Here is a 21,907-nt window from a genome sequence, read left to right as displayed (position 1 = left end):
TTAATCATTCAACGCAAGTGATAATGAGCGATACCTTTATTTGTTGTGCATTAGTGTGATACCGACTACCTATCAAAACACGATCCGGTGTGAATGTTTGCACCTCCAAGGAAAGGTGAAACATTTCTTTCTTTTTCACTCGCATCTAAGCTTGGGTGTTAGATATTATTCACAGTTCACGTAAGACATATTATTTCAGGATTTGTCTCTTTATGTTTTGGTAAGCATGGCAAGAACGAATACACTGTACGCGTTGTTTTCTTTAATATATTTCATTGGAGTTCTGTCCAATGAAATCGTTTATGAAATAGACGAGGAACAAAACGCAAATTTCTACGTTGGAAATGTGAAGGTTGACTCCAACATTTCACTGAGGACAACCGCCCAGGTATTAAACCGCCTTCATTTCGATATACCGACAAAGTCAACGCCTGACCCTGATAGTGACAGCAAGTATTTCCGGATCGACTCTAGGACAGGTCTGTTGTATACAAGCCAAAAATTAGATCGCGAAAGTCGGTGTGGATTTATAGAAAACTGCTTCTTTAAAGTATCGGTTGCCATGACCTCTGGTACGTTTCTAGAAATCGTCGTTGTAAAAGTTGTACTCCTTGATATCAACGACAACTCACCGGTGTTCTTGGACTCGCCCTTTTCTCTGTCTATACTCGAGTCAGCTGCTATTAATGAAACGTATCCCCTGCCCGTGGCTGAAGACAAAGATCTGGGCTTAAATTCGATACAGAATTACATAATAGTGCCACCTAACATCAACTTCAAACTGCACGTGTGGAGAGATGGCAAAGCACTGAAGGTCAGCTTGTTGGTTGACAGACAGCTAGACAGAGAGACGTCAGGAAGTTACTCCTTGACCGTCAAAGCTGTCGACGGAGGCACTCCGCCAAAAACAGGATCTCTCGAAGTTAAGATCGCCGTTAGCGACGTCAACGACAATTCGCCTGTGTTCTCCAAGGCAGAGTACCACGCGAACGTCAATGAAACCGCCAGTTCTAATTTCACAATCATCACGGTATCGGCCACCGATAAGGACGATGGTGACAACGGCGATGTCGTGTACAGACTGAACCCTCTACAGGTATCAGAAATCAGATCCACGTTTACGATCGACAGTCACACGGGGGCAATAACTCCGGCTGGGAACCTGGGCTATTTTCAAAATCGGACGACAAGGGTCTTGGTAGAAGCTCTGGATCAAAATGCTGAACCTCGTATTGGGAGGGCTGTTGTTTACATTACGGTCATGGACACCGTTAACACCCGTCCGCGAATAATACTCAACATTGTCTCCCACGGTCATGTGAGAGAAAACCTCAAACAAGTACAAATGGTAGCCTTTGCAACAGTCATCGACGATGATTTTGGGGACAGAGGCAACGTGAATTGCTTTCTAAATTCAAGCCAGTTAGTTATCCATGCTATGGAAACAAAGAAATACAAATTGGTCGCTCCAGCGGGGTTAGACAGGGAGACGACCGCTTGGTTCTATATCATGTTTGAGTGTCGTGATAATGGAAATCCAAATTTAAGTAGTTCCGAGACCTTCTTGGTGACGGTGCTAGACGAAAACGATAACAGTCCACGTTTTAACAAATCGAATTATTTTTTATCCATCTCCGAGAACGACTACGTGCAGAAAGTGATAGGCAATGCGATAGCCACAGATTTGGATTCCGGGCTGAATGGGACGGTTCGTTACAAAGTTGCACCAAAGGATGATTACGCTTTAGACTATATTGCTGTCGACAGTGTAACGGGAGACATCCGAACCGTTGCATCATTTGATAGGGAGAATATTGATCATTTTAACTTCACTATGGTGGCATATGACGGCGGCATCCCCTCTCTATCATCAAGTGTAACTGTGCATGTACATATCAAAGACATGAATGACAATGCGCCCACATTTCCTAGTGCTGTGTATAGGCTAAATATTTACGAAAATCAGCCAGCATATTCCGACGTCGGAGTCGTCGTGGCCAACGATCCTGACCTAGGAGAGAATGGCACTGTGACGTACTCTATGATGAATAATAACTTTCCAGTACCTTTCAACGTATCTGAAAATGGCTCAATAACAAGTCTGAGCAAATTCGACAGAGAAACGAGGGAGGTGTATACTTTTGATATTCTGGCTCGGGATCACGGGACTCCGGCTAAACAGGGAACTGTCAGGGTCCAAGTTCGGATACGAGACGAAAACGACAATGGACCGGAGATCATCTTCCCCAATTCACAAGACAACACCGTGCGAATCGCGTACCAGTCTCCTCCCGGAAGTAGAATAGCCAGAATTAACGGAACAGACGCAGATACTGGCAATAACGGTAAACTGACATACAGCATTGAAATGGTTTCGAACCAGGATATGTTTTCTGTAGAGAAAATTACTGGAACAATATTTGTTGATAAAAATTTGGACCTCAAAGAGTGTGGCAGCCATGTTGTGTATGTCTGGGCGACTGATGGAGGGGATCCACCAAAAATGTCCTCGAAGCATGCTTTTAAAATCATAGTGTTTGAAGGTGTTACCAACACCTCTGTGGCGACGTCGTTCACGGGTGAGCAGAACGCCTTGATCGTGATCGGTCTGCTGTGTGTGACTGTCTTAGTGGCTGCCATCGTCCTTTTCGTCGTTCTAAAAATAAGAAGGAAAGATAGACAGAAGAAGGCTTCTAATTCCTCCCTTAAACTAGACACCCTCGGCGAAGCGCCACCCTCGTACCAAGACGTGTCAAGTAGCGGGTTTACAGACCTCAAGGAGGTTAAGGAGGAGGTTCAGAAACCTCCAAAGACAAAGCAGGAATCCAAGGAAGATCTGCTCCTCTTCAAAATGCAGCTGGCGGAAGAATACAAACAGAGAGATCGGGATCAAATCGAGGTAGGTGTTGGTGTTTAGACTAGTTATTAAGTAGAGAAAACACATTTGTCACGCAAATCTTGCTATTAATTGGCAATCCTCTTGCTTTGTAGTCTCTGTGTAACGCCTGTTCAGACCAGAATAATAAATAATAGATGTTAGATTGAATAATATTCGACACATCAATTGACCAATATCGTTAAAGTGGTAAGCAAGAATCGGCGTATTTCTATACAACTCGCATCATTAATATTGAAATACGTGGGCGAGACGTAGTCCAGTGGTAAAGCGCTCGCCTGATATGCGGTCGGTATAGGATCGATCACAGTCTGTGGGCCCATTGGACTATTTCTCGTTCCAGCCAGTGCACCACGACTGGTATATCAAATGCCATGGTATGTGTTATCCTGTCTTTGGGATGGTGTATATTATAGATCCCTTGTTATTAATGGAAAACTTTAGACGGTTTCCTCTGTAAGACCATACTTCAAAATTACCAAATGTTTGACATCCAATTATTAATAAATCAATATGCTCTAGTTGTCTATTTAAACAAAACAAACTTTAACTTTAATATTTTGAAATACAATTTAAGAAAAGTATTTTATTGCCCCAGCGATCTATCTATTACTTGGATGTAAGTGCACGATGCAAAGTTAACAAAAACAATGCGAAAACAAACATGCATGTTATAATATTTACTTTGAATCAGTATAAAACTTTATACACTTTTTTCCGCAACATGGCAGTTTATGGTTATAAATAAATAATTTACGACAGTCTGCTAATCTGCTGATATAATGAGTTATTTATAGTCTAAGTAGGTATTTGATAAAGAAAAACATAACGACATCAGCACTGTGAGATTCGGGACTGTATGTTTGTATAAGTAATCAATATATATATATGTGTGTGTGTGTGTGTGTGTGTGTGTGTGTGTGTGTGTGTGTGTGTGTGTGTGTGTGTTTAAATTATCTCTTGGTCTCGGTTTTCTCCAGATACAATTTATATGTCAGTTGGAATGGGTTCAACAGAGATTTTAGCAATTACTTTTTATTAAAACTGTTTTAGCAAATATGAAAAAGATATGAAAATAAGCCTGATAAATTTAATAAAATAACATAAAATGGGATGGAAGAGTCAAGAACAACAGCTAAATGGAATTGTTTCTGAAATAAAAATGTTTTAAAAGTTTAAGATACAGCTTAGAACATAGGACATTTTTACATGCCCCTATACCACTAAGGTTTCAGGCATGGCCACCCCGGGCCCGGTCTCTGGATAGGCAGTGATCTGACTGACCCTGGACAGAAAATACAAAATCGGGACAATTTTGGATAATTATTCTAATGAGGGTAGGGGTGGCATTAAGATACAAAACAGCATTTGCTATATTAAAACTATGTTAGATGTCTTTCGACCCGAAAATATTGACAAATCTTTCTTTTTTCGTTTAAATAAAATATGATGTAAATACCAAGAGATGAGTAAAGACGCATGGCGCAGAAGAGGATATCTTTTTAATCTTGTCAATGCATTCATAAATTATGTTGTATCTACCTGTCAACATGAGGAGCGTTCGAGAGGTCGAGCGCTCGCGGACACTCGCTAGACTGGTTTTTTGTGCCTGACCTGAGATGAATGTGATATAATAGATGACGATGGTACATTCCAGACATGATAGCACATACCACGGCCTTTGATATCCCAATCGTGGTGTACTGACTGGAAGGAGAAATAGTCCATTGGGGATAGATCCTAAAGAACATACAATTTAATTGTTTTCTTTTGTTTAACGACACCACTAGAGCACATTGATTTATTAATCATCAGCTATCGGATGTCAAACATTTGGTAATTTTGATTTGGAGAGCTAACCCGCTATATTTGTCCATTAGTAGTTAGGGATCGTTTATATGCACCATCCCACAGCACATACCACGGCCTTTGGTGTATACCAGCCGTAGTACACTGGCTATAACGAGAAATAGCCCAATGGGCCCGATCCTAGACCGACTGCGCATCAAGCGAGCGTTTTACCACTGGGCTATGTCCAGCTCTTGGTTGGGACGGCGAAAACTCCCGATATGTGATAAACAGCATTCGATATTTCGACCCATCACACGTCGGGCAAACTCTGTATCGTAGTACCGGCCTCGGTGGCGTCGCGATGTTAAGCCATCGGTGATAAGGCTGGTAGGTACAGGGTTCGCAGCCCGGTACCGGAACTCACCCAGAACGAGCTTTAACGATTCGATGGGTAGGTGTAAGACCACTACACCCTCTTCCCTCTCTCACTAACCACTAACAACTAACCCTCTGTCCTGGACAGACAGCCCAGATAGCTGAGGTATGTGCCCAGGATAGCGTGCTTGAACCTTAATTGGATATTAGCAAGAAAGTAAGTTAACATTACATGAAATGTATCGTAGAGCTTTATTCCACCGCAGAGAAGCCGATGACACAATTTAAAATATTTGAGCACCTTAATACTACATGTATAAATCTTGGAGAACAATTTTCCTTTTAAAAAGTTCGCGTCGTACAAAAAAAAAAAATGATTGAGCGTAAAGAGCGCCGTTGCTATGGTGGTGCCTGTCGCAATGATTTAGTCTCCACATATCATGTCACGTCAATTATTCATGGCAGTTAATTATTAATACAAGAGGGCACTGAGTTTAAAGGAACAAATTGCGTATGCCAGTGAAATATTTCCAAATGTCACTGATTTTTCCAGACAGCAACTTATTTTCGTGCTTATATCCAAGCACGCTGTCCTGGGTACACACTTCAGCTATCTGGGCTGTCTGTCCAGGACAGTGGGTTAGTTGTCAGCTGTTGGTGGTTAGTGAGAGAGAAGATAGTACAGTGGTCTTACGCCTACCCACCGAGTCGTTAAAAGTCGCCCTGGGTGGCAGCCGATATCGGGCTGCGAACCCACTACCTACCAGCCTTATATCGGATGGCTTAACCACGACACCATCGAGGCCGGTCACAGATTGATGGTCGGGGTAATTTATTTACGTTCTTGCAGCCAATTAAGGTTCAAGCACTCTGTCCTGGGTATGCTACTCCACTCTCTTGGTTGGTATCTAAGATGGAAGGTTAATAAGCTGATGTTAAGAGGATATTTACTATGCTGCCAAATCTGATATTATGTCAGATACTTCTACGAATTAGAAGTAAAGTATTTGTAATATTTATTTTCCAAAAGACATGACTGCGCCTCACATACCACGTGCTTTACAACATACACTGAGGTTCCGTTAAGCAAGCATCCCTTTTCTTTTAGCAAGGCGAGACGTAGCCCAGTGGTAAAGCGTTCGCGTGATGCGCGGTTGGTCTAGGATCGATCCCCGTCGGTGGATCCATTGGGCTATTTCTCGTTCCAGCCAGTGTACCACGACTGGTATATCAAAGGCCGTGGTATGTGCTATCCTGATTATGGGATGGTGCATATAAAAGATACCTTGCTGCTAATCGAGAAGAGTAGCCCATGAAGTGGCGACAGCGGGTTTCCTCTCTCAATATCTGTGTGGTCCTTAACCATATGTCTGACGCCAAATATAACTGTAAATAAAATGTGTTCGGTGCGTCGTTAAATAAAACATTTCCTTTTCCTTTCCTCTCACTCATGTCTTAGAGTCAGTACAGGGATACGAACCCAGTACCTAACAGCCATAAATCAATAGCTCGAGATGGGTTGTGTAGGTATAATCTTGGGGCCGATTAATGGCATATCCTTGAGCGAGTCATACAAACAATGTCTTACTTATCCTTACTTCACGCTAACTAGCGGTACAATAGAATTAGTAGCCAGATCGGATTAATCCGTTGAGCCCGCCGCGATCCGGTGTTTGACGAGAAAAGCCGATTGTGTTCCGAGTGGGTTGAAAGGTGTCAGTCTCGTTGATGCAACCTATTGTCGTTGTAACCAAACAAAATTACCCGTTAACGATTGTTTGGTTTAATTTAGAGAGTGTTTGTGTCAGCGGGCACTCCATTCAGATACTGTTATCTTTATACACCATCAGTCGGCTTCCAGTGGTAAACCTGAAGTCTATAATTTAGTGATTTAAAAGATATATTCTGCTGAGTGCAATCCCTAATAAAACTATTATTAATTGTTAATTAGAAGTAGACTAATAGTAGTAGTAGTAGTAGTAGTAGTAGTAGTAGTAGTAGTAGTAATTGTAGTAGTAGTAATTGTAGTAGTAGTAGACGTAGTAGTTGTAGTAGTAGGCCTAGTAGTAGTAGTAATAGAAGTAGGCCTAGTAGTAATAGTAGTAGTTGTAGTAGTTGTAGTAGTAGTAGTTGTAGTAGTATTATTAGTTGTTGTTGTAGTAGTAGTAGTTGTTGTTGTAGTAGTAGTAATAGTAGTAGTAGTAATTGTAGTAGTAGTAGTAGTAATTGTAGTAGTAGTAATTGTAGTAGTAGTAGTAGTAGTTGTTGTTGTAGTAGTTGTAGTAGTAATAGTAGTAGTAGTAATAGTAGTAGTAGTAGTAATTTTAGTAGTAGTAGTAGTAATTGTAGTAGTAGTAGTAGTAGTAGTAGTGCGAGTAGTAGTAGTAGTAGTAATAGTAGTAGTAGTAGTAGTAGTAGTAGTAGTAGTAGTAGTAGTAGTAGTAGTGATAGTTATGGGGGTGGGGTAGTAGCAGAGGCAGCAGCAATGAGGTTGGAGGGGTTCGAAGGGGGGTTGCTTTTTAATTTTATTATTGTGGTGATAGTATTGGAGGGGAAATCTTACTATTCGGTCAATATTTAAAAGTCATTACACCTTCTTGAAATTTTCACATATTATAAAAATATCCTTATGTTACTGGAATGTCCAAAAACATCACAGGTCACCGGACAAAATTTTGATCCATGGGCCATAAAGTGAATAGGTGTATAAATCACTATGACGTTTCTCTTTTTTCTCTCTCTTTTTTCTTCTTTCTTTTTTTTTTTTTTTTTTTTTTTCGTGTCTAGTCAAATCAGTCATGCTTTATATCCTTTAACTATTTAAAATTTAACCTTTTCTATATAATGCAACAAAGAAAAAAGGAGTTAATTTGCTTAAAATAAAATCCAGCAGACACACAAGTACATATCTTCGATATTAAAACTGAGTTTTAAATACATTGGAAGTGGAAAAAGAGGTGACATTTTTAAACATTTACTGACTATTTACTTTACAGATGAATACAGGTATCTACAAGTTATTACACATTTTTAATGTTTGCACAGATAGTAATAATGTTGGATGAGTAAATCAATATGAGATATTAAAAGGTTTGCTATGTTTAACGACACCATTAGAGCATATTGATTATTAATCATCGGCATTTGGATGTCAAACATAGTTATAGAGAGGAAACCCGCTACATTTTTCCATAAATAGCAAGGGATCTTTTATATGCACCATCCCACAGACAGGGTAGCACATACCACGGCCTTTGATATACCAGTCGTGGCGCACTGGCTGGAACGATATGAGATATTAACCCTGGCACTTCTATATTTTTTTCTAGGGTCAATTAAGAATTGACCGCAATTATATTTCGGTTCATGCAAGTATGACCGAAAAAACGTTGTGCGCAGACACTATGACTTCGCTGCATGCAATAGTAAAATTTCCCCATAACTTATACCACCACCAGCACCACCACACACCACAAACCACCAAGCACCACCCCACCCCACATCCCCCATCCCACACCCCACACCTCACAACCAGCGTGAATTTGTATAGTTTAAATATTCCTTTTTTTTGGTCCAGCTGCAGAAGACCTTATATTGCTGTGTTTTGATTTGTACACCCCCCACCTAACCCCCCCCCCCCACACACACACCCCCCCCCCCCCCCCCCCCCCCATCCAAACCAGTTATTTTAGGTACGGTACGGCCCACTGGCGTAGACTGGGGCCTATTTCCCAAAATATTGTAAGCCTTGTTTTGCACGTAAACGTAAATCTACGATTAAACCACAATTTTTATTACTATTATAGTACAACAAATATAGTTAAAAGTACACGTATGTAATTTTCTTTTGTCCTTAACATGCTGCATCTTCTATAATGATGTAAATTTCTTCGTGAAATAGATGCGAAACACGTGTAAATGTACAACTGCTAATCGCAAACGTAAAACACCCCCCCCCCCCCCTACTCTATACGCAACTGGTACAGCCCCTGGTATTCCCCTCTGCTATACCCTCTAAAAGCTGTCAGATTTTAATCCTAGGACGCAGGTGATATTGTGGCAACTGGTCGCCTGCTGCCCACGTCGTCTGCTCCGGTGAATCCGGCTTGATGTCGTTAGATTAAGGGACGGTTCAAGAGATTTAATTAAAGGTCCCTCACTAAGCCTGACCCACCGTTTGTTGTGTACAGCATGGGGCCGTCAGGACTAAGGTGCGCCAATTTATTGCTTCATCACGTGTCAAGATGGCGTCATTCGCGCATTGTCGTCTTTTACGTAATGCCATAAAAGTATTTTCTGGAGTTAGACATAAATAAAGATGTTAATTTATTTTAAGAAAACTACCACTAATACTCGCTGCCATAGAATGTACAATAGCGTATGTCTCCGTCAAGTCTGAGTTGGTTTTTGGCATGGTTTGTTTCAATTAGGAATTTGGAGATCTGGACTGGGGTTTTAAAATTAATTAACTATGTGACTTTAATAATAATTACCAATAATCTTTATCCCTGATCCTTTAATTGCTAATTAAAGGGAAATCATTAATTAGAATTATTCATGTAATGTTTATTAGGGTTTAAAACTATATACATTCACTTTTGTATTTGATTAGCTATTAAAGGGACATTCCTGAGTTTGCTGCAATTTTTAAGATGTTATTGATTAACAGAGACATTTTAACGATTGTAATTACATATCAAATATATTTTTCCCTGCATAAAACATTAGTGGCTGGATATTAAACGTGTTTCTGATCGTTCTAATATTTGTATTAGGTTAAATTTCATCTTATTTCCTAAAATATAGTTTTTTTCGTACGTACGAAATTATTTGCAGACAAAATCCAGTTTGGGCTTCTTAGAAATATTAAGACGACCAGAAACACATTAAATATACAGACACTGATATTCTAAACAAGAAAATATATTTAATATGCAAGTTTAATCGTAGAAATATTTTATTAGTCGGAAACATCTTACAATACAGCAAACTCAGGAATGTGGGATGGTGCATATAAAATATCCCTTGCTACTACTGGTGAGGGCTGGATTTAGCTCAGTCGGTTGAGTGCTCGCTTGAGGTGCTTGCGTCGCAGGATCGAACCACCTCGGTGTATCCATTCAGCTGATTGTTTTTTCTCGTCCCAACCAGTGAACCACAACTGGTCAATGGCCGTGGTATATGGGAAAGTGCATATAAAAGATACCTTGCTGTATTAGGGAAAATGTAGCAGGTTATCTCTGTTGACTACGAGTCATAATTGTCATATGTTTGACATCCAATAGGCGCTGATTACCAAAACATTCGCAAACTGTGTGGATTGGCGAAACCGTTCTCACATAAGTATTGTTTGTTCATACCCAGATGAACGTATAAGAAATAACAGACAATACTTATAATTAAATTTGAAACATAAGTACTACATGTAATAATAACATTAAAAGTTCTTTCTTTTTTTCTTTTCTTTTTTTTTTTGGGGGGGGGGTTAAAACAATAACGCTCAGTAAGACAAATTACCACTATAAAATGACGTCATCAGGTATGACTTTCCCTAACGACGTAATTTTTACATCCATCGAGAAATGAACAAACTTCCGTTGTATTGCCTGGACCAATGGGATGACGTTATATTATCATGAATGTAACGGAAATCTAATAATTGTATGATCAACTACAGCTTGGAAGCAGAAGATGAAGAAGAAAATATGAATTTTAGCAATTATCACATTCCTGGCGTTGAAACCTTGGCTAGCCCAAAGATCCTCTATTACTGTTTGGGGTATTTCAATGTGTTGATAGAAAATTTAATGCATTTTTCTAATTTTGGCAATGAGTGCTTTTTAAACCGGAGACATGCTGTATTAGACACAGACGTATAAATGAATGTGATATTGTGATTATTTTTTTTAAATCATAGTAATCACAAGACCATGGTATTTGATGATTTATTTAATAAATATCTAAATCCAGTACTTGTACAACCGCGATATTATTGTATTTACTTAATGAATATATGAAGCCAGTATTGACACGACCATGATATTTTGTGATTTATTTAATAAAATGTCTGAATCCAGCGCTCGCACAATCACCGTATTTTGTGCGGTTTGTTGTATATCATGTAAAGAACAATTTACACCGAGGGACTGAACAGGACGGAGTACAAGTTTGATTAGAACTCTTCTGATACCAGCTGAATGAAACCACGTGTCTATTCAGTGTTCAATGAAAGCCCAGCACGCTATATCGATGTCAATTATTTACTATCATAAAATTGTTTCTGCTCGTGAAAGCGTCCAAGTGTCGGTCTAATCTGGGTGTGAATGAAATGGGATTGCACGCCAATCGAAATTTCCTTCATCAGTTTATTTAATATAAATTTTTATGGGCAATATTTACTTTATATTTTATTCGCGCTGTATCGCACAAAGAACTGAGATTCATGATTGTGTTTTGACCGGCCAACACCTGAACTGCTATGCTACACACTTAGCTACCTTCCAGTGTCTAGAGCGGTTTTGGGCAAAGAAGTAGAACATTTTACATTTGTTATTACGTGATGATGGGGCGTACAGAAGTACCGGGGCGTAGGCCTAGATTGTTCTAATTGCTATATATAATTACATACATGGCTGTTTGTTTGGTTGGGGCGGGGTTTTTTGTTTTTGTTGGGGTTTTTTTTTTTTGGGGGGGGTTGTTGTATTTTGTGTGGGTTATTGGTTTTTGTTGTTGTTGGGTTTGTTGTTGTTTGTTGTTGTTGGGGTTTTTTTTTTTTGTTGTGTGTGGTAGTTTTTTTGGGTTTTTGGGGTTTATTTTTTTGCGGGGGGGGGTTTGGGGGGGGTTGTTTTTTTTTTTTGGGGGGGGTTTTCTTCTTCTTATCTCAAATACGGTTACCTTCATTTGACCAATATGATCAGTCATTTCCTGTTCCAACCAGTTCGTAGTATGAACTGGTCTGTCTGTGAGAAAGCACATGTATATAACAAACACAAACAAATGGTATGGGGTGTCGTTGAAAAAACCCAGTCCTATCTGTATGTTGTTCAACCGTGAGATGTGATGCGAGGTCGTGTCATTGTGCTAGAAAATACATTACACGCTACAAAGAACGGTAACTCATGCATACTGCAAGATGACGCTAATCCCGCGGTCCGCGTTCCTCAGTCACATAGCTGGCGCGGATTAGTAGAGCGCAATGGTAGCTGAAGCCTTCTTCAAAATGCGGTTGACGTTGTAAATAGCTGCTATCAAAACGTGTGGCACTATGTTTCAAGCGTTTCTTAACAGAAATAGTGCAACAACACAATGTATAACCTACTGAAGTACTTGCATCATTATTAACAAAATAAATCTTCCAACAACAACAAAATTAAAAACAATTCTCCGCCATTTTAAATTTGCTAAACAGAGGGAAGAAACTCGCCCTGCACATTAAGAAAGGTATTGACTTAATGTGCGCCCTACACTAGTTTGAGTAAAGGCGAGCTCACACTATACCAGTGCCTCGTACGAGAATAGCCGATTGCACATTAACCGATGGAATCGTAATGTTTGGCTTGTTAATCGGGTATTCTCATACGAGATAGTCGTATCGTGTGGCGTAGCCTTAACACTTTCGTTAGTATCAGAATATGCCTACTATCTGATCATTAGAACTAATGTAACGTTAATATGTCACCCCTGATTGTCGTCACCGTGTGTAACGGCCGTTACCCCGGGAGTCTGATTACAGCCAGTGTTCCGGGAACCACCACACATCTGTTACAGAGTTGGTAATCACCGTCTAATCTCTGTTTTTAATGTTCTTTCCAGTCCGTGTCGCCGTTCCCGCGTCCGGAACGCCGCCAGATGGTCAATGAACGGAATCCCCATGATGACGTCACAAACTCCAACGAGACGCGATTGGTTGCAATGAAAATTCAACAAGCTCTGATGCAGTGTTCCCAGAGGGCGCCACAACATTGTCAGTCAAATAGAGTAAGTGCATACTTATTTAATTAGGGTATCACACAACTAGAAAAAAATGTAAATGAGAACATTATACATTTTAACTAAGTGTTTATTTATAATCTTTATATGTATTTGAATATAAAGATTTTTCTTTTAAAAAAATTTTTAATAGAGAGCAACATTTTATTAATATGTCTAACGTACAATTGCATCTCTACATTTAAATGTTATGTTATTTTGTTCATTTGAGCAATTAAATTATATATATATATATATATATATATATATATATATATATATATATATATATATATATATATATATATATATATATATATCATATAATATAAAAAAAATTCTAGTTTACGTCATCTTATTGTTAATTTGAAAAAGGCAATATGCCGAAACAGGTCATTATTAAATAACTGAACTGTTGGTAGTATTTCTTTTTTTTCTTTCTTTTTTTTTAAATGTAATTTTGTATATGTATATATATATATATATATATATATATATATATATATAACAAAATTACATTTAAAAAAAAAATATATATATATATATATATATATATATACAACAGCGAAAGTTTAGCGAGTGAGTAAAAGTTTTACACGTGCGTATATACCACGAAGGTTTCACGCACGCCTGTCACGGGCTTAATCTCTGACTTTCGCCAGTGACTAAGTCCGGGCCAGGAGGGGGGAGGGGTACGTTTGAGGTGGGCGGAATTTGGAATAAAAATTTTAGTGGTCGGTCAAAGACCTAAGTCCTAAAATCCTAACGACATTCTACACTTCTACACATGTCCGGACTAAGAATTTAAAACCAGAAGTTTTTGACTGCTCGGCCTAAAAGGTTTTAAGGTGATTTGAGCAATTGATCGGGCACCAAAGTAAAATGCGTTGGACTATTTATAAAAAAATAAACATAAGAATTTTGAGCCGCGGCCGAAAATTTTTTAAAGTCCCACTAAGCCCAAAAAAAGAAAATGGAGGTTGGTGTCTACTTTGGCGAGCCTGAAGATTCCCGGAGTAGAGGCAGGAGATGTTGGCGTCGTAGCAAAGTACGCACTACAGCACCGTAGTCGGGGCCGCAGACCGCCCGGATCATCTTGTGGATGTTCTTGTTGTCCAACTTGGCCGGAAGTATGACATGGCGGTAGGTCTTGTCCCTCTGGTGCGTCACGACTACGGTGTCATGAGTTCCAAACATCTTGTTGTGGAGTTCGTATTTGCTGCCGTCCTCCAGGGATCTCCAGTCTGTGTTGAGGTGGCTGCCTCGTAGCTGCGTCGGGTCAGTCGTGTCCCCCTGCATGTACTGGTGAAGTTGTTTATTCAGTCCGTTCACAGCGACGGTCCATTCGGACTCTTCATGGGGAGCGACTACCGGGGCTGGTCTCTCGGCCTTGGCTGGCCGGTCGGTCGGTGATGTTGCCTTCCTTTTTTCTCCAACGGTGGTCGATCGGGCCGATGGCGAGGCGACTGGCTGTACCGGAGATACCGGCCAGTTCTTCCTGGGCCATGTGACGGTCGGTGATGGAGGGTCGTTGGGCGTCTCACACACCGCAGTGTTGAGCTCGTCCAGTTCGGTGGCCGACGGTTCCCTTGGGGCTGGTCGCGTCGTCTCAGGTTGGACTGGGGGCGGCGTCGCAGAAGGGACCGCCACTGGCGGTTGAGCCGCCAGCTTAGATCCCCCCCGTGCCGCTCCTGGCGCAGGTTTCCTCTTCCTCCACTTCCGATTCCTTGTCGGTGAGATCGCGTCCCCGTACACCAAGGTCACGGAAGCCTGTGACCCGGTGTGCGTGACGCGATACTCACTCAGCTTTCCAAAACTGGCGAGCAGTCCCCCCAGGTGGGGGGGTAAGTCAAGAGCGCAGCTAACCACGTCTACTCTCATCGCGAGTTGAGTTGAAAGACCCCGAAAGTTTAGCAAATATCTTTTATGACGTCTAAATTTGCCATGGTTGAATAAACTTAAAAGAAAACCAGGTCCTCCTGTTGTGTTATGGCAAAGGTTGATGAGTTTATGTTGTTTGTAAACGGTAAACATTTCAGATGTGAATACTAATTAATAAAAATAGGTTAATTTATAAATGTTAAATATACATTAAATTAACTTCAATACAGTTTCAGCGAAAACTTGGTATAAAAGACAGGGCCCATATTCACAAAACAGGCACGGCGGAGCAAGGAGGCTTGGGGGCTCTACAACCCCCCCCCCCCCCCCCCCCCCCCCCCCAATAATTCTGAATCAAATATATTGGTCGTAAATCTTATGGCATAGATACATTTTCGAGACATTTAGCTTTAAAACTTTTACGGGGGAGAATACCCTCTGGACCCCCTAGAAACTTTGCTTTGCGCCATCGATCTGTCTATATGTATATATTAAATTTTAAAAATAAGTGACGTATTTCAATGGCTACAAAGTCAGTATAATGCATTTTTAAAAAATGCTTCTATGGCATAAAGTTACAAATGTGGTGATATTGAAGTACAAATGAGTGTCGATAAATCTTAATATCATAAAATATTTTCATCGTAAAAACTGTGTATCTTCCTCAACTAAAACTTCGAAACACATTCAGAACTGTTCATAAGTACAGTGGCGAAGTTCACTGTTCATGTTATATTTTCCACTCGAACATATTAAGCTAACATAACTTGTTTAAAATATGGTTGGCAAATGTAGTTTAATATATTTACAATCATGTCGAAAAAATACATTAGGTTTTAATTACTCTGCATTTTGTTTGGAACAATACTAAATATAGTTCTGTGGCAATGTGGACAATATATATACACACACACACACACACACACACACACACACACACACACACACACACACACACACACACACACACATATATATATATATATATATATATATATATATATATATATATATATATACATATACATATTGGGTTTTTTTTGTTTTGTTTTTTTTTTTTTTTTTTTTTTTTTTTTTTTTTTTTTTTTTTTTTTTTGTAGTGTAGTCCTTGTCAGGGTCGAATTTGTGTCATCAACTTAAATGATTGTTAACATAACAGTTCCACGAATAACATTAATTAAATATATAGCTTCATATACCAACAATGTTACATACTTTAGGTTTCTACGCCTCTGTTTGACAGCTTAGTACTATAAATACTGGTCACTCCAGCTCATGATGTATGTTGGCATTTTAGTACTATTTAAACATGCCGTGTTATTCAGTCTTTGCTACGCGGTTAAGGGAGTGGCTTTTTTAATCATTTTAAAGTCTGTGGTATGCTTGCCTTGTTACCCAGCGACATGAAAATGCCATTTTTGTGTTTTCATTCAGTGAAACATCTATCACGGAATGTGATTAATTATAATAGTCCTTGCTTTACGTTCGTCTCCTCCTAGTCGTAAATATTACTGATTGTACATCCTAAAACGTTTGTTTGTTCTGTTTAACGACACCACTAAAGCACATTGATTTATTAATAATCGGCTATCGGATGTCAAACATTTGGTAATTCTGACATAATGATATAATCTTAGAGAGGAAACCCGCTACATGTTTTTAGTTGTGGCAATGGATTTTTATATGCACCATCCCACAGACAGGATAGCACATACCACGGTCTTTCGATGTCAAACATAGGGTAATTCTGATATATAGTTTTAGAGAGGAAACCCGCTATATTTTTGTATTAGTAGCTAGGGATTTTTTTATATGCACCATCCCACAGACAGGATAGCACATACCACGGCCTTTGATATACCAGTCGTGGTGTTGTACCTTCTACTCACACATCAAAAAGGCACCACTTCGCCGACATAACTACTGACATGTATAGGGAATCGTCGAATAGGAAGAGAGTTAGGGTGTAGAAACATTCAGCTAAATACTAGTAGTTGATACCGGCCTCGGTGGCGTCGTGGCAGGCCATCGGTCTACAGGCTGGTAGGTACTGGGTTCGGATCCCAGTCAAGGCATGGGATTTTTAATCGAGATACCGACTCCAAACCCTGAGTGAGTGCTCCGCAAGGCTCAATGTGTAGGTGTAAACCACTTGCACCGACCAGTGATCCATAACTGGTTCAACAAAGGCCATGGTTTGTGCTATCCTGCCTGTGGGAAGCGCAAATAAAAGATCCCTTGCTGCCTGTCGTAAAAAGAGTAGCCTATGTGGCGACAGCGGGTTTCCTCTAAAAACAGTGTCAGAATGACCATATGTTTGACGTCCAATAGCCGATGATAAGATAAAAATTCAATGTGCTCTAGCGGCGTCGTTAAATAAAACAAACTTTAACTTTTACTAGTAGTTGATATTACAATTTACAGTGATTTTGAAATGTTAATACTATTGAATGGCGTTGTTAAATAAATATTTTAATTGAGATGAAGTGACTTTTCACAATTTTTAATATTTTGAGAGAAAACAACACATTAAAAAAACAAAATAATGAAGAAAATTTAAAGGAATTAAACACTAAAATTAGAAATGACAGTATTCATAGATTTAGATATAGTTTATACAAAATCCCATGCAGTTTGCTTCATACAATTATATTTACGTTGTTTAATAATGCGACACAAAATTGCTTGATTGATAAAATGTTATAAAGGACTATTCATCTGTGTAATTCGTGTTGTTATTTAATTAAATAAACAAATAGCAGCATCCATATACTTAGTAATTGGAATGTAATTAATACGAAAGGCTTTACTTCACTATAATATAATTTCCATTTTAACTCCATTTGTAATTGAACATGACTTTTGTGTTTATGGAATATTGAAATAAATATTTAAGTGTAAATTATTTTGTGCATAGATGTGCATATTGTTACTCCGTATATTAATATCAGTGGAGGATAATGCATAATCTCCAGTTTGGGGTGTGTCTCACGCCCCTTCCCCTGGCTTCTGACGTAAATACATTTTGCATTTAGTAGTTAGATAAGGATTGTTCATATTACATTATCACTGATTTATTGTCATGTGTATTTTTTATTTTTCTTTAATGTTTTCAGAATAAAGGCAGTCCCAATAATGATTATATGGCAGACGAGATTTTGAGTGAAATATCAGGGGAGACAACTGGTACTGATAGTGGGCGGGGTTTCAGTGAAGAAGACAGTCACAGCCAAGGACGTAGTTCTCTCCCGTCAGAGACAGGTAAACCATTGGTTTAATATGACGCAAAACACTGTAAACTATCTGTTAGTGTTACGTAAAATGCAATCTGAAGCCACTGTTCTAGTGTTGCATCCATAAGCGTACGAGACAGGGAACTGGACCAAATCCTCAAATTCGTTCAAAACGTTCCAATCTGATACTTGTTTACAAATGCATTTCCATCATTCTACCCGCAAAATTAATTGTAATCCATGTAAAAACGTGTATTAATTCGTTTGTAACCCTATAAAGTTGTTTGGCAGTAATGCTAATATGAATAAATGTTATTATCCAGATTCAGGCATTTTCGTTTGATTCGGGCAAAAACCAGCCTGATCCCGTATAAAAATGGGAGCCCGTACGCCTATGGTTGTATCCTACTAACAGAAACATAGCGCCTTTGGTTTTATTTAGCATTGTTAGTAGCAGTGTATCTTATATCTTAGTTCTTCTCACAGCATTGGTAGTCTGCGACTAAATACAGGATCGTCAGCCAGGAATGGGGACAGAAGGTTACACCCCTCCCGCCTACGTCCCACCCCTGTTTTCAACTTCACATAAGGTTGAAATATCAAACGGGACTAGGATGCACGTCCCCTTAAATGGATTGTAACTGTGACCCTTTCTTTATCTACAATAATTATTTAAACTTATGCTTTCTATCTTTCTCTTTCTCTCTTTCTCTCTGTCTCTCTCTCTCTCTCTCTCTCTCTCTCTCTCTCTCTCTCTCTCTCTCTCTCTCTCTCTCTCTCTCTCTCTCTCTCTCTCTCTCTCTCTGTGTGTGTTTGTTAGTTTATGTGTGTGTGTGTGTGAGAGTGAGAGAGAGAGAGAGAGAGAGAGAGAGAGAGAGAGAGAGAGAGAGAGAGAGAGAGACAGACAGACAGACAGACAAATCCTGTTTATAATTCTCTATGTTGGACTTGACTTAAAGTTACATTCTCTGGTTACCATATTATAACATCATGTACAAATATGAAATACAAACTCAAATGCACTTTTAAAAACCTCGTGTGTGTTTGCTATGAACGGAGATCGTCAAAAGTATACGCTCGATTCGTCGCCTGTGCCACCATAGCTCGGCAAAGCACAAACGACAGCCTGTTGTCAGTTTCAGTTAACACGTGCGTTTGCTGATTTCAAATTATAGGGTACGTCTCAAAAAATTAAAAGAGAAATCTTGCGCTGTACGAAGAACGTTCGGTTGAGGATACGGTACTAGAGTCTTTAGTTAAAACCGGTTTGATCTTGACAACGTATTATCGACAGTCGTACCTTCCTATTTCAGAATTGATATTTTATAAAGTGTTAGTAGAACTTTCAAAGTTTAGTTTGTATACTAGTAACACATTAATTATGTATATATTTTTAAAATAAAATATACTAAAGTAGACAATGAACATTTTCACTTCTTAATTTTACGTGTTAAAATCGACACATTCAAATAAATATTATTTCGTTTGGAAAGGGTAAAGTTGGGGGTGGGGAGGATGTTTAATGACATCAAAGATAAAGCATATTGATTGAATAATCATCCGACCCCATACAACCGTAAATAAAATGTGTTGAGTGCGTCGTTAAATAAAACATATCCTATCCTTCCTTCCATCTGCTGTTGGATGTCTAACATTTGGTAATTTTGACATATAATCTTAGAGAGGAATCGGGTGCATGTGCAGGGGGAGGGTATTGGAGATCGAAACCCTTACTTGCCCAAGTTTAAAAAAAATTGAAATGTATTTTTGGGGGGAGTATGGCCCCATATAAACTTCGCTTAACACAGCCTATAACCCAAACCCCGCTGAAATACCTGCACACGCGCCTTGGAAACCCGCTACATTTTTTTTTTTTAGCAAGGTATCGTTTATATGTACCATCCCACAGACAGGATATCACATACCATGGGTTTTTTGTATACCCGCCGATGGGGATCGATCCTAGACTGACCGCGCATTTCCAAAAAAAACACCTTTTTAGGTCTAAGTAATGAATAAAAATAACATATAGTCTTGAAAAATGTTACGTAAATCGAACACAGTACCCTCTTCCTCTACCCCTAGAGCGTTACGTAATTAGTAACACCCCCTTACATGTAACGCGTATGCCAACAGCTGGCCACTGTCAAAATTTCAAGGCAAATCCCCCACTCACCGACCCCTGGAAAGCCGTTGTACCATACCTCTATGGATATAAATATGTTTTGGAGATATGAGACGACCCCTCAATCAAGACAGTTAAATTTGTTCAAAAATTGCGAAATCTCACGTGATCTCTTGTTGGAGAATTTTATACTTGTGATAAGCCAATGAAAACCGAGATCGGTACGAGTCCGTCAAAAGTGTCCCACTTTCAAAATACTGGCTTTGTTTTTGACCTGGATAAGTCAGCGTAGTGAAACCAATGCGGAGTGCGGCGTCATATGTGCACCAAACGTAATTGGATTTTCTGATCTATATGCTTAAAAAATACAAATATTCCAGGGAATGTAGTTTTAAAGTTGAAACTTTAACATGAATTTAATGTTCTCGTTCTTTCGTTTCAGACGAAAATTGCTTCCCGAACATGCGACTTCCCAACAGGAATTTCGAGAACCGGGATACGACGAAACTACCCCACCGATTCCAGTTCCACAGACACAGCACTCCGCCATTCTCTACAGAGAGCAACAGTCTGCACTCCGCTTCGATACTAAGGAACGAACCTAGGTGTCAGACGATGAACGCTGCTGTGTCGAGAAACCGCGGTGATGCGACTAAATCTCACTCCGTACACTTTGACAGTACCCCGTACCATATAGAACCGGCGTACCATCATAGACCGCATAGTTCTTTTGTGGAATCACCGTATTCTGGAGAAAGCGCTCGTTCGAACCGGAACTTGGTGTTTAAAAATGGATCGACGGGCTTTTCCATAGATCCTTTAAATGACAGTGTAGATGACGATAACACAACAACTTCCGGTAGCTACACAATAGATCATGATGACATCCATGATGACATTCGTGACGACGTCATAGTGTTTTGCCTGCAAGATGTTTATGTTTAGTAAACACCTGTTGATGGGCGGGTTGGGGGGGGGGGGGGGGTGTTTGCGGGAGAATCTGTGCAATTTTATAGCAGTTAATGTTTCGATTTGTGATTAGTGGATGTATGTTTCAACGCATCACGTGATCTGAAATAATACATCTGTGACGTCATCGTCACAAGCTGGTGATATATGCTGACAATCAAAAGCTGCCGTATGTTTTATTTATGTGGGTTCAATAGGGACAAACATTTCTGCCAAATTAAAAGTCTGAACAAAGCAAACAAAAAACACATATAGTCTACAGGGTGGTTCTGTCGGACTCTCGTGACAATAGTCTACATGGTATGGTCAGTGGCATAACATATGAAGAATGTACAGTTACTGAAATGAGTCTTTGACATGGGCTTGTTTTACCCTAAGTTCGACTATTCGCCGAGACTGAAATGTGTGCTGGTGAACCCTTATTATTTCATTTAACAGTAATAGGTAATTTGGAAACTCTGTGCTATTTTTACAGAGTATGTTACCCTAAGTTGGACTATTCGCGGAGAGTGAAATATGTGCTAGTGAACCCATAGTTTTCCATTTAACATTAATGAGGAATTTGGAAAAGCTGCTATTTTTACGAAGTATGTTACGATGTGTCACTTATGAGATTTTAGTCCCTGTGTATGGCATAAGTTTTACGCAAACTGTCAGTGATAAAGATCA

At 39.4% G+C, this 21,907-nt stretch overlaps 1 protein-coding gene across 1 annotated transcript; it reads left to right on the top strand.

Annotated features, from left to right (window-relative positions):
* The first annotated feature begins 216 nt into the window (after positions 1–216).
* On the top strand, positions 217–21,244 carry LOC121376442 (protocadherin beta-14-like). Its single transcript, XM_041504315.1, has 4 exons — positions 217–2,899; positions 12,875–13,039; positions 18,028–18,172; positions 20,712–21,244. Exons 1-4 carry the CDS (start codon positions 227–229, stop codon positions 21,212–21,214), a joined length of 3,486 nt encoding a protein of 1,161 aa, XP_041360249.1. The 5' UTR covers positions 217–226; the 3' UTR covers positions 21,215–21,244.
* Positions 21,245–21,907: the final 663 nt, after the last annotated feature.

The sequence above is a fragment of the Gigantopelta aegis genome, chromosome 6 (genome assembly GCF_016097555.1).
Source record: "Gigantopelta aegis isolate Gae_Host chromosome 6, Gae_host_genome, whole genome shotgun sequence".
Classification (NCBI taxonomy): Eukaryota; Metazoa; Mollusca; class Gastropoda; order Neomphalida; family Peltospiridae; genus Gigantopelta; species Gigantopelta aegis.
The sequence above is the reverse complement of the archived record's forward strand: the minus strand, read 5'-3'. Positions and strand labels throughout refer to the sequence as shown.

Coding starts and splice junctions, on each gene's coding strand:
- LOC121376442 (XM_041504315.1), top strand. CDS start 227: ATGGCAAGAACGAATACACTGTACGCGTTGTTTTCTTTAATATATTTC. Junction 2,900..12,874: donor GAGATCGGGATCAAATCGAG/GTAGGTGTTGGT, acceptor TGTTCTTTCCAG/TCCGTGTCGCCGTTCCCGCG. Junction 13,040..18,027: donor AACATTGTCAGTCAAATAGA/GTAAGTGCATAC, acceptor TAATGTTTTCAG/AATAAAGGCAGTCCCAATAA.